Consider the following 12660-nt stretch of genomic DNA (forward strand, 5'->3'; position numbering starts at 1 on the left):
GAGGCAGGTGGATTTCTGAGTTCGAGGCCAGCCTGGTCTACAGAGTGAGTTCCAGGACAGCCAGGGCTACACAGAGAAACCCTATCTCGAACTGCCCCCCCCCCCCAAAAAAAAAAGAAAAGAAAAGAATATGCCTCAAAGACCTGCCCACAGGCCAATCTCATGAAAGAAATTCCTCAGGAGAGGGCCTCTTTCCTGGTGTGTTGACAACACTAAAATACACAGAAGAAAAAAAGCACAGTGAAAGAGGCAAGAGAGAAACACTGAGTCACACAGTAGGCAAGCCCACTGGCATAACTCCAGAACATTCAACTAAAGCTTTAGAAGCCAGCAGGGCTTGGAGTGATGTATTTCAAGTTTTGAAGGAAAAGAACTACTGCCAGTCCAGAGCACTGTGCCAGCAAAGCTACTTGTCATAAAGGGAAGATAAAAGCTTTCTGTGATAAAAATAGACTAAAGGAATCCCTCACAGTGAAGAGAAAAACAAATCCACGAATGAGCCGCAGGAAATAAACCATGCTAGAAAAATACTAGGTAAGAGAGGAAGAGAGGAAAAAGAAAAAAAGAAAAAAAAATCAACAAAATGTCAGCAATCAATGCACGCCTTTCAATAATAACCAATACTAATATAATATCAAGCCCACAATCAAAAGACATGACAGGAAAATGGACAGAAGCTGGAATATATTATATTAAGTGAGGTAATTCAGGCTCTGAAGGACAAGGACATATTCTGTCTTGTATGTGAAGACTAGCTTTGAAATCTTAGTTTTGTGTGCCTAATTTGGAGTATCTGAGGACAGAAGAGAGGTCGTAAGGAATGAGGGACCAGAACCCATCTGATATGAACATAGAGAATACTGGAAGTTAAAGGTGAGAGGCAGGGGAGAAGAGGGAGCGAGGGCAACCAGATTCTAAAGATACATGAAAACCCCTTATGGAAACTACAGTGTTAAAAACTCATACAAGCCGGGCGTGGTGGCGCACGCCTTTAACCCCAGACTCAGGAGGCAGAGGCAGGTGGATTTCTGAGTTCGAGGCCAGCCTGGTCTACAAAGTGAGTTCCAGGACAGCCAAGGCTACACAGAGAAACCCTGCCTCAAAAAACAAAAAAACAACCAACCAACCAAACAAACAAATACCCCTCATATAGGAGCTGGAAAGATAGCACAGCAGTGAAGAGAGTGTACTGCTCTTGAGGAGAACCTGGATTCAGTTCCCAGATTTTAGGTCTCCTCAAAGGAGGGAATTCATGTTTGTCCTGTCCTGTCAAAGACCATGGTTTGGGAGGCCCTAAGTCTTGGGGAAACATCACTTTTGTTTTGTTAAGCAAGTTATTCTCAAACTGACTTCTAAATACTTATACTTAAACCCATGGATTAGTATTTCCTCCCCCCACCCCAACTCGGCTAGAGAAGCCTTTCTTTGCAGGCCAGCAGACACATCCCTAGCCCTACCTCACTAAGCTTAAACATTGTTAAACTAAAGACTTGTTTTGAAGTATATGTATTTGTATGCCACATGTGTGCTGGTTCCTTCAGAGGGTAGAAGACAGCATAAGATCCCCAGGAGCTGGAGTCACTGACGACTGTGAGCCACCTGATTTGGGTTCTGGGAACTGAGCTCAGGTCCTTCGGAAGAGCAGTCAGTGTTCTTAAACAAAGCTATTTCTTCAGTCCCTTAACTGAAAAAACAATTTTTTGATTTCTTTGCATGTGTGTGAATGAAGGAGTCTGTTGAGAGGTACTGGAGCTGGAAGTACAGCAAACTGCTGGAGTAGACGCAGCTAATAGCACACAAGGGCTGGGAACCTCACTTGAGTCTTCTGGAAGAGCAGCAAGCACTCTTAACCAGTCAGTCATCTTTTTTAGCCCTGACTATTTTTTTGTTCTGTCTTTAAGACAGGGTTTTACTGTATAGCTCTGGTTGGCCTAGAACTCACAGAGTTCTGAGTGCTGGGTTTAAAGGTGAGTACTAACATGCTCAACTGAACACCGACTACTCTTAATTTTTTCCTGGTTGAACTATGCAGTGGAGTACAAGTCTCTGAATTTAATCACTTTATACTTCATTTCATGTGTTTATATATTATCATCTAAAGATGGAACTATCGAGACATTTTCAAGAGGATACAGAGTCAGCTAAATAGGAAGGAATACGTAAGAATTATGTTAAGCCTAATAACTAAAGGTTACTCAGTCTACTACTACATGTCAGCTATTATGCTCAATACTTTACATAGATTAACATAGGTCAACTACCAAAAACTCCTCTGTGGTGGCTTGAATGAGAATGGCCTTCATAGACTCATATATCTAGATGTTTAGTTGCCAGGGATGTTTGAGGAGGTAAGGCCTTGCTGGAGTAGGTGTGGCCTTGCTGGAGGGAATGTGTCACTAGGGATGGGTTTTGAGGTTCCAACGGCCTATGCCAGGTCCAGCGTGTCTCTCAGCTACTGATCTAGCAGCATACCTGTCTACTCCCGCCATGACGATCCTGAGCTCACCCCCTACTGTAGCAAGCCTCAATCTTATCAGAGTTGTACTGGTCATGGTGTCTCTTCAGAGTAACGGAACAGAAATAAGATAACATCTTTTTTAAAAAGATTTATTTATTTATTATATGTAAGTACACTGTAGCTGTCTTCAGACACTCCAGAAGAGGGCGCCAGATCTCGTTACGGATGGTTGTGAGCCACCATGTGGTTGCTGGGATTTGAACTCAGGACCTTTGGAAGAGCAGACGGGTGCTCTTACCTGCTGAGCCATCTCACCAGCCCATAAGATAACATCTTAAGATAGCATCTTAGAAACTAAGGCTCAAAGAGACAAAGCAGAGTAGCAAGGTGCAATCAGAGTTCAACCCAAAACTCTAAGTACTGATTTGCTGTGACATTCCTGTATCTTTGTATGTGTGTGGTTTGGAGGCTTGAACTCAGGGACTTGTGCACGCCCTGCCACTGAATCATACCCTTAGCCTACAGTATTGCTCTATAAAGATTTGGAAGTGTAAGTAGTACTATGCTAACTCAATTCTCGGGAAAGAATCAAGAGCACTGCCAGACAGTAGTGGCACACGCCTTTAATCCCAAGCACTTGGGAGGCAGAGGCAGGTGGATTTCTGAGTTCAAGGCCAGCCTGGTCTACAGAGTGAGTTCCAGGTCAGCCAGGACTGCACAGAGAAACCCTGTCTCAAAAAACCAAAAGAAACAAGAGCACATCTGGTGGCTACAGAGATAAAAACTAGAAGAGAAACATTTACAAAAACCTGAGGGGCTAGAGAGATGGATCAGTGGATAAGAGCACTGACTGCTCTTCCAGAGGTCCTGAGTTCAATTCCTAGCAACCACATGGTGGCTCACAACCATCTTTAATGGGATCTGATGCCCTCTTCTGCTGTGCCTGAAGACAACAACAGTGTACTCACATACATACAATAAATAAATCTGTTTAAAAAAAAAAAAACTGAAAGAGAAGAGAAATACTTAATAGATCCTTCGTCTAAACCATATTACCACATAGCTTCTAATTGTACCCCTCTCACTTGAGGTCCAACTACAACACCAAGGGAAAGGCTTCCAGTACCTGTCAACACACGCATGGCTCCATGGACGGCATTTAAGTCTCCGCTCACCAACATTTCCATAAGCAGGTTGAAGAGTTGGGGCCAGGCTTCAGGCCAATCCCAGTGGGCAATGGCAGACACAGCATAGGCCACACTGGAGCGCACTTTGCTTATTGATTCTCTCAACCCGTTGGGTAATAGCTCCCGGATAACAATTTTTGCCTGCAAAGGAGGAAGGGCACTTGTTAATCAGAGGTAAGCAGTAGGCCTGGGACCATCTTCACTGCTCAGTTACAATAGCCACATTTATGAGTTCACCAACCACAGTGGTGTTCTCATTGGACATCACACATACAAAACATTCCCACAGTTGTACCAGGTTCTAACCCACAGTTCTAGACCTTGAATCTCATCCTTTTTTGGGTACTCAGATTGGCTGCTTAGCAATTGTACTAAGAAGTATTTTATTTAATTCTCAAGCCCTTTAAAGTTAGTAATCTTAATTCTAATTTTGGAAACTTAAGTAATTGAGTGTTCACAGCTAAACATGTCCAATGCTCTCATGGCCTGCATAAGGGCAGAACAGGATTTGAACACAGTCCTTCCTAATGTTCACTGGTAGCACAGCGCTCATTCATAATGCTGCACACCAATCTACATTCTTCCTAGTCTTGTTTTCTGGTGTCAGAAGTGTTATATTAGTGCTGAGTGTCTTAGGACTCTCTCTCACATCTTTGTAGGTAGATTAACCATACGTAACCATTAGCCTTTACCCTTTCTGTAGTTTCCGGAGGTCTGAACTTCTCTGATTGGGCACACCAGTGAGTTTCCACATACTGTTTCAAGATGACTGATGCCAGCTGTGAAGACAATAAGCCATCATGTGCAACAAGAGACAGGACTTATTTCCACACATAAAAACTACATTTATGGTTTGATACACTTGAATCATTTAAGTCTGTACAAAAGTCATATCTGATACATTGTCCTTATTCCTTTTCCTTCCCCTAAGAAAGTTTCTAAGTTACTAAGTGAAGGGAAAGTATTTATCAGTTGGGTCACCCTGGACTTACCTGACGGATTGCCAGTGCCCCCTGAGGATCTACAGTCAACTCTGCCAGGTGAACACCAAATTCTGAAAAAGAAAAATTTCCTGTGAATTTAAGAATATTCAAAAACGCCACAGCAAATCACTGAGCTCTAATTTTGAAAGAACAAGGAAAGAGTTCAAGAAGAAACCTGACCTACTGCTTCTATAGTGCAGCAATGTCAGGAACTGACATTAAATTAGAGAAAACCTGGTTCAACACACTTACCCTATAAAACAAACAAACAAACAAAACAAAACAAACAAACAAAAAAAACAAGGGTTGCAGAGAACAGTTTTCTTTTTTTCTTTTAAAGGATTTATTTATTTAATTTATGTATGTGAATATATGTGAATCCACTGTTGCTCTCTTCAGACACACCAGTAGAGGGCATCAGATCCCATTACAGATGGTTGTGAGCCACCATGTGGTTGCTGGGAATTGAACTCAGGACCTCTGGAAGAGCAGTCAGTGCTCTTAACCACTGAGCCATCTCTCCAACCCCAGAGAACAGTTTTCAATGTACAATATAAATTTTTGAAAAACAAAACAAAACAGGATTTTGCCTAGGACAGTCTTGAATAGGATCTTCCTGCCCCAGCTTTCCAAGTGCTAGGATCATTGGTATGAGTCAAACACCTTATTAACAGTCTTGAACTGCTTATTCAAAGTATGTTATAAACTTTCACTACCAAATAAAAATAGACCCATTTACATTTGCAAAGTAATCGTTTATTAAGAATATAAGGTCAGGGGCTGGTGAGATGGCTCAGAAGGTAAGAGCACTGACTGCTCTTCCAAAGGTCCTGAGTTCAAATCTCAGCAACCACATTGTGGCTCACAACCACCCATAATGAGACCTGATGCCTGCCCTCTTCTGGGGTGTCTGAAGACAGCTATTGTGTACTTTGTATAATAATAAATAAATCTTTGGGCCAGAGTGAGCAGGGACTGAGGGAGTGGGGCCGACTAGAGCGAGCAGAGGTCCTAAATTCAATTCCCAGCAACCACATGGTAGCTCACAACCATCTGTAATGGAGTCATAACCATCTGTAATGCCCTCTTCTGGTATGTCTGAAAACAGCTACAGTGCACTCATATACATAAAATAAATAATTCTTTAAAAAAAAAGAATATAAGACCATATTTTTATATCTTGCAATCTTGGATTGTGCAAGTCAATATAGTTGCCATAAGTCACAAACACTGAGATGGCTGTAAATATAAACAACACCCCACAATTCAAATTTAGCATGAAAAACAAATAATAATATTTTTCTTGGTGACAAGAGTTTCACTAAATCGCCCTGGCTAGCCTAAAACTCATAGAGAGCTCCTAGCCTGCTTCCTGAACGCCAGGATCAAAGGCATATACAACCTTACAGCCTTAACAAAATAAAACAAAACCAAAAATTAACTATACACGGGAATATTTGACATATGACAGGTTAAATAAGTATAGTATTTAACTCATTAGCTAATTTTTAATTAATTAAATCATTTTTTATTAATTCATTTCTAGACAAGGGCTCACCATGTAGCTCTGGCTGGCCTGGAACTCATTAAGTAAGTCAGGCTAACCTCTGCCTCCAGTGTTTTTTTTTTTTTTTTAGGATTTACCTATTTATTATATGTAATTACACTGTAGCTGTCTTCAGACACTCCAGAAGAGGGAGTCAGATCTCCGTTAAGGATGGTTGTGAACCACCATGTGGTTGCTGGGATTTGAACTCTGCACCTTTGGAAGAGCAGTCGGGTGCTCTTACCTGCTGAGCCATCTCACCAGCCCTGCCTCCAGAATTTAGTGCTGCAACTAAAGGTGTGTGCCACCATGACCAGTCAGTACTAAAGCTGCTACTTAGATTTATCTTGAGGTGGATCATCTGAATGAATGTATGCCACCACATGTATACAAGAACCAGTAGGAGCAGGAAGAGGGCATCGGATCGTAAGACCCCTGAGGCTCGAGTTACAGGCAATTGTGAGTCTCCCAACATGAGTGTTGGAGTGGTTCTGGAAGGGCAGCAGGTGCTCTTAATCACTGAGCTACCTCTAGCCTTTTAGCATTAAAATTATCTCTACCCATTTCTTTTTTTAAAACCTATGGCTGGTAGGAAATTTAAAATTCTCTGTCACCCAAACCACATATCTACTGCCCCGTCCCTTCTAAACAAAGCAGACAACCCAGCTAGATCTCTAGATTTAGGCAAGTGTCAGTTCAAATCTTGAACCTACCACGCCTGTCCTTAGGTAAGGTATTTATCCTTTAAATCCACAAAGAATGGTGGTGTCAGTATAACAAACAATCCTATGGGAATTGATTTATGCACACATGTTGTTAGCCCAAGCCTCTCACACTGTAAAAACGGCACAATTTTGTTACTTATTTTTATTGCCCACCATTGTATAGGGCTAAAGGGAACTCATCATGTTTCCTCTAGTAGTTCTAGGGCTTTAGTTTCTTACATTTAGGCTTTTAGTCTCTGGGGCTTGTTTTTCTGTATGGTACAAATGGTTATGCAGTTGCTCCATTTAAAAAGTCCCATCTAGCCAGGTGGGTGGTGGCTCACACCTTTAACCTCAGCATGGAGGCAGAGCCAAGTGGGTCTATGAGTTCAAGGCAAACCTGGTCTACAGAGGGAGTTCCAGGATAACCAGGCTACACAGAGAGACTACTACACATACTGCCTTTAGTGAGACAGGATCTTACTATAGCCAAGGCTGGCCTCAAATCGGCAACAATTCTCTTGCCTTGGTCTCTTAAGAGCTGGGATGAAAAGCTACCAAACCCAGGCCATTTGTTTCTGTTTCTTCTGGACAGTATCTAACTGTGGAGTTCATGGTAGCCTTCAACTCAACTCTCTTGCCTCAGGCTTCTTACTAGCTAAGACTACAAGCATGGAGCAGTGAGCCAGCCGTGTTCTTGCATTCTGACTCTGACCTATCACATAATACCAGACGCAATCTTCCACTTGCAGATTCATGCCGGCATACACAAACTACACCAGATTTTGAAGTATATCAGACTTGCAGAGCAGGGACACTCTTGTTTTACCCGGTTTCCATAGGTACTTGTATAAGATTTTTAGACTTTCTGTCCTATAACTGCCTTTCTAGTTATGCGTCTGTGCTACAGTGTTATTACAGAAACTTTATGCAATGTTTACATGTCTGTAGAACTTGTCCCTTCTGGGAGGCTTTCTTTTCAATGTTATTAGTTATTCTTCACTCCCTGGTTTTCTATGTAACCCTTAGAATCAACCTGTCTAGTTTATCTATGATGTCTTATTTGAGCTAATTACCGTGTCTTTCCAGTTTGTTCACATGTAATGCAGACTGGAGAGATGGCTCGGCAGTTAAGAGCACTTACTGCTCTTCTAGAGGACCCAGCTTTGATTCCCAGCACCCACATGGCAGCTCACAACCTTCTTTAACTCAAGTCTTAGGGATCCAGTGCCCTTTCCTGGCTTCTGAGGGCACTGTATGCACACAGTGTACAGCCATACACGTAGGCAAAACCCCCCCCCCCCCCAAGACACACAGAGAAAACCCACAGTATCATCTAGAAGAGTGACTTTCTCACATTATCCTGTAATAGATTCTCCGGTTCGTATTTTACTCCAAATTACACCATCTTTTTTCTCTGTGTAACAAACCCTGCCTGTCCTGTACTCATTTTATATAGACCAGGATGGCCTCAAACTCAGAGATCCACCTGCCTCTGACTCCTATGTGCTGAGATTAAAGGTGTGCTCCACCACCACCTGGCTCAATGCCTTTATTTTAAATGGCATTTTAAATTAATTTATTCCTTGTAACAGGAGGGATGGAAGCTGGGGCTTCTTGCTCAGCAAGTGTTCTGCTGCTGAGTTAGCTTCCAGCCTCTCTAAGCTCAAGTTCTTGGTCCTTTTCTATGACTCCTATCCTGTCACTGGTGAAGAATGAGGCTGTCTATAAAACCATGATAAAATGGGCTTTCCTTTTTTTTTTTTTTTTTTGGTTTTTTGAGACAGGGTTTCTCTGTATAGCTCTGGCTGTCCTGGAACTCACTTGGTAGACCAGGCTGGCCTCGAACTCAGAAATCCNCCTGCCTCTGCCTCCCGAGTGGGCTTTCCTTTTAATGCATGAATTAAACGCTTAAATCACAAACTCTTAAAACCTTCAGAATCATCTCTATGGATACTGAAAATTCAATCTGATTCATATGATTATTTTGGTTAGTTCAGATTCTATGTAAATATAAAAATCCCTCTTCTTGCAATAGAAGAAACAGGTGTGTAAACCCAACCATGTATGACTCAGCTTTTAGCATGGACTAAATCAAACACACATAGGTCCATTTTCCATCTAAGAAGACCCTTGTTTTAGTTTGTTTTTGAGATGGGGGTCTCACTATTTCTCACTCTGTAGACCAGGCTGGCCTCCAACTCAAGAAACCTACCACCTTTGCCTCCGGTAGTGCTAGGACTGAAGGTGTACCACTACCCAGATGTATAAAGACCTCTAATGTTTAGGTTTAACTTAATGCAAACCATCTCACCAGAACAAGGTAAAATCCATTTTTAAAAGAAATAGCCCAATAAGAGAGTTCAACCAGCTAAGGCAATAGCACTAAATCTGATGCCTGAACGCGATCCCTGGAACCCACGTGGTTAAAGGAGAGAGCCAACCCCAGCACGTTCTCTTCTGATCTCCACACACGAGTCAAGGCACAAGCCCCATCTACATGCATGCATACATACATACACACACACATACATGAGAAGGAGAAGGAATACTTTTAGTAAAGGCATCCACTCTTGCAATTCAGAAAGTCAGTGTGGTAACAGACATTAACCTCACGCCTTGAACTTAAACTGTCTTGGTCTCCCTGGACTCAGTAATTGGTTCTAGTGTGCCCCATGCAACTTCCTTCATCAGAGTGACCTACAAACATATTCATAAGCTACTTGGAACACATAGAACTTTCTTTTATGGTGCTATTTATATAACATTTATGTGTGTCTTGAAAGTTCCTGGCATAAGCTTAATTTTTGTATCATTCCCATAGGGACAAACTAGAACGAGGCAAAAATAAGCAAAATAGTCAAGCATACACCATGAAAAGATACTGAGGAATATGACTTTTTGAGAAGGTTTTGAAATTTGAGTTTAAACTCTAAAGTGTGAATAAATTTGAATGATTATCTTTGCAATGAGAGACCACTGCTGTTCGCGGCTCTAGGGTGACAACAAGGACTAAGGAAGGAAAAGGAACCACATACATGTCTCTCATCACCAGTCCACCCAGGCGCCAAGCAGAAGACCCAGCAGCCTACTCCAGAACACTGCACACAGGTCCGGGACAGCTGAGGTCCCGTGTCATTGACTGGAGACTGTGAACACTACTTTCCAGAGAGAAGCTTCCATGAAAGGTTTTTCAGTGTCTGAGTCAGGAGGAAGCAGCCCTCTAGTGAGGGTCACATCGCTGGGAGCTTCTCTGCCACTGTCCTAAGGAAACCGTGTCTGGTAACCTAGGAAAAACACACCTCATACTCCACTCAGCAGCTAGACAGCAGAGGATACCAAGAACAGAGATTAGCCTGAGGTTAAAATCTATATGGAGGGCCCAAGAGCAAGTCAGCCAAAAGTCTCCACTTACACATATCTTAAGATGAATTTTCTTCTTTTTTCTTTTTTTTAAAGATTGATTTATCTATTATATGTAAGTACACTGTAGCTGTCTTCAGACACTCCAGAAGAGGGCGTCAGATCTTGTTACGGATGGTTATGAACCACCATGTGGTTGCTGGGATTTGAACTCGAGACCTTCGGAAGAACAGTTGGGTGCTCTTACCCACTGAGCCATCTCACCAGCCCAAGATGAATTTTCAATAAAAGTTTATTTCTTTCACCTAAGAGAAAAGGTTGAAAGTTCAACTAGTATGAACGCCTGTTTAAGAGTCTCCTGGGCAAGATGACTTGCAGACTAACTTGGCTATGAAAACAAGATTTAAAACGGAATGGACAGAACACATTCTCTTCTCTAAGTTCCCAGAATTTCTAAACCAGTAAGCTTCACATTTTAAAGACAAAAAAAAAAACAAAAACAAAAACAAAAACAAAAAACCACCCTAATTTGCAGGAGGCAATAGTGGGGTGTGAAAAAGGACATTTCTGCCTAAATTGTATAGCTCTGAGAAAAGTATCATACTAAACACTGTAACTTACACAAAAGTTGATGAAGGACTGTTTCCAATGATGGTATGGTATTGATAATGAGGTCTGCTCTAAGATTAACGCAGAGAATGAAAGACAGTTTGTTGGAAGTTGAAAGTGTGATCAAAGGAGCAAACAAACAGCTGTTGAGTTCACTGCTTGGCAGAACCACGATCAACACAGGGTGTTTCTTCAGAGCTGACTTCTGTCTGAGGGCAGAAAACCCCATCTAAGATAGCATGAAACCTCATTTGAAGACTTGTACTGACAGAATCTATACAGTAACTTTAGGGGAAAAAAGCCAACTATCTGTTCAAAAACGAAACATTTTAATGAAAGCCGAGAAAGCACTAGAGACATGTACACTGGGCTTTGCTTGGAAGAGACTAATTCAGATTAAATGAAGATTCAATCTAAGACACTGACCCAAAGAACACTGCTTTGCGAGCTTTGGAATTCCTAGAGCCGTTTTGTCAGGAAGCATATTTTCCCTTAGCTCCCATTTCCAAGGTGAGACGGGAACAGCCTTCTTTGGTTAATTGAAAGTCTTTCACCTGACTTTACCGGGTGCCTCCACTTCAGACAGACATCCTCTGAGCTTTCTAAGGAGCCCTTTGCCTTCTCGTTACTTTCTAGTCTCATTTTCAATATGAGACTCATTTCCTAGTCTTTTGGGTGTTTGTTCTCCCTTTCTGGTGATCTTGGCCCTACTTTCTCTTACCCTATTTGGCAACAAATATCTGTGGCAACAAAAACTTTGACTTAGGAGGAAAAATGTCAAAGAGGGCAGGGGGGCTAAAGGAGAAGTTAAGAAATGCACACCACTGCTCTCAAGGGTCTATGAGAGACTTAAGATCTGCCAGTGTCTTGATAGCCAACCTCAGGGAGAACTGAACAGAGACCATCTGTAGGAAAGTTTCAAGCAGCACTCTGGAGAAGCCCCCTATCTCTCATGGGGATAAGTAACCACCACAACACCATAGCTTAAAGGGAAAAGAAAACTCTACCACTGGCCTTTTTCCGAGCATGGCCGCCTTCCGCTCGGTTCAGTGCCCGCCACATGCCCAGGAGTGCGTCTGGATCCTTGCGGGGTGCCCTTCGCAGGTGGACAGTGCTTATGCTATACTGTAAGAAAGCCAGAAAAGTGCCCATGAGAACCAGAAAGCATTTCCAGCCAGCAGGATCATCTCTCTAGGCATCTAAGATGGGAAAATCACATATAACTGAGCAGCATCTGAATGCCAGGGAATTATCCATCTCCTCTGGTCAATGCAATGGTGGGAGATGGAAAGAAAGCATGTATTCTCTGTGGAGCAAGGCAGAAAAGACTGGGCTGGGACTATAGCTTAGTGGTAGAATGAGTGCCTGGCTAGAATGCATAAGGCCCTGGGTTCAACCCTAAGCATAGAAGAGAAAAGGAAGAAAAGAAAAAGAAACAGAAAAAAGACATAAAACTTAGTTAACAGCAAATGGTGTGTGTGAGTGGAGGTATGTATATATTCATTTCTAACAGATAAAAATAAGTAGCAAGAGGGGAAAAAAAAGCCAGGTCTAAACCTAGTTATTTTTACAAAAATCTCAGCTCTGCTAACTAGAGAACATAGGATTGCACATGGAAGGTACTCATTCTAGCACTTAGGGTGTTCTTCTTAAAGCAAAGTAAGAAAGTGAGAGAGGGAAGAAGTAAAGCATCAATATGCCAGAAACAAAGGTGACAGCGGAAAGCAGCCTTACCACAGCGGAATTAAAACAGTGCAAGAGGAAGAGGAAGAGGAAGAAGAGGGAGGAGGAGAAAGAGGAGGAGGAGGAG

At 42.2% G+C, this 12660-nt stretch overlaps 1 protein-coding gene across 3 annotated transcripts in view; it reads right to left on the minus strand.

Annotated features, from left to right (window-relative positions):
* Ipo9 (importin 9) overlaps positions 1-12660 on the minus strand; it is a 51733-nt gene that overhangs the window by 34931 nt on the left and 4142 nt on the right. Inside the window, exons 2-5 of one of the 3 annotated variants that reach the window (XM_029538614.1) lie at positions 11865-11975; positions 4638-4699; positions 4338-4424; positions 3585-3786 (exon numbers count right to left, since the gene is read on the minus strand). In XM_029538614.1, the coding sequence (XP_029394474.1) occupies positions 3585-3645 (61 nt within the window). In that variant the 5' untranslated portion in view covers positions 3646-3786; positions 4338-4424; positions 4638-4699; positions 11865-11975. Of the gene's footprint in view, positions 1-3584; positions 3787-4337; positions 4425-4637; positions 4700-11857; positions 11976-12660 lie in introns of all 3 variants that reach the window. The other 2 variants (XM_029538613.1, XM_021197419.1) reach the window with 2 other exon arrangements.

The sequence above is a fragment of the Mus pahari genome, chromosome 5 (genome assembly GCF_900095145.1).
Source record: "Mus pahari chromosome 5, PAHARI_EIJ_v1.1, whole genome shotgun sequence".
Classification (NCBI taxonomy): domain Eukaryota; kingdom Metazoa; phylum Chordata; class Mammalia; order Rodentia; family Muridae; genus Mus; species Mus pahari.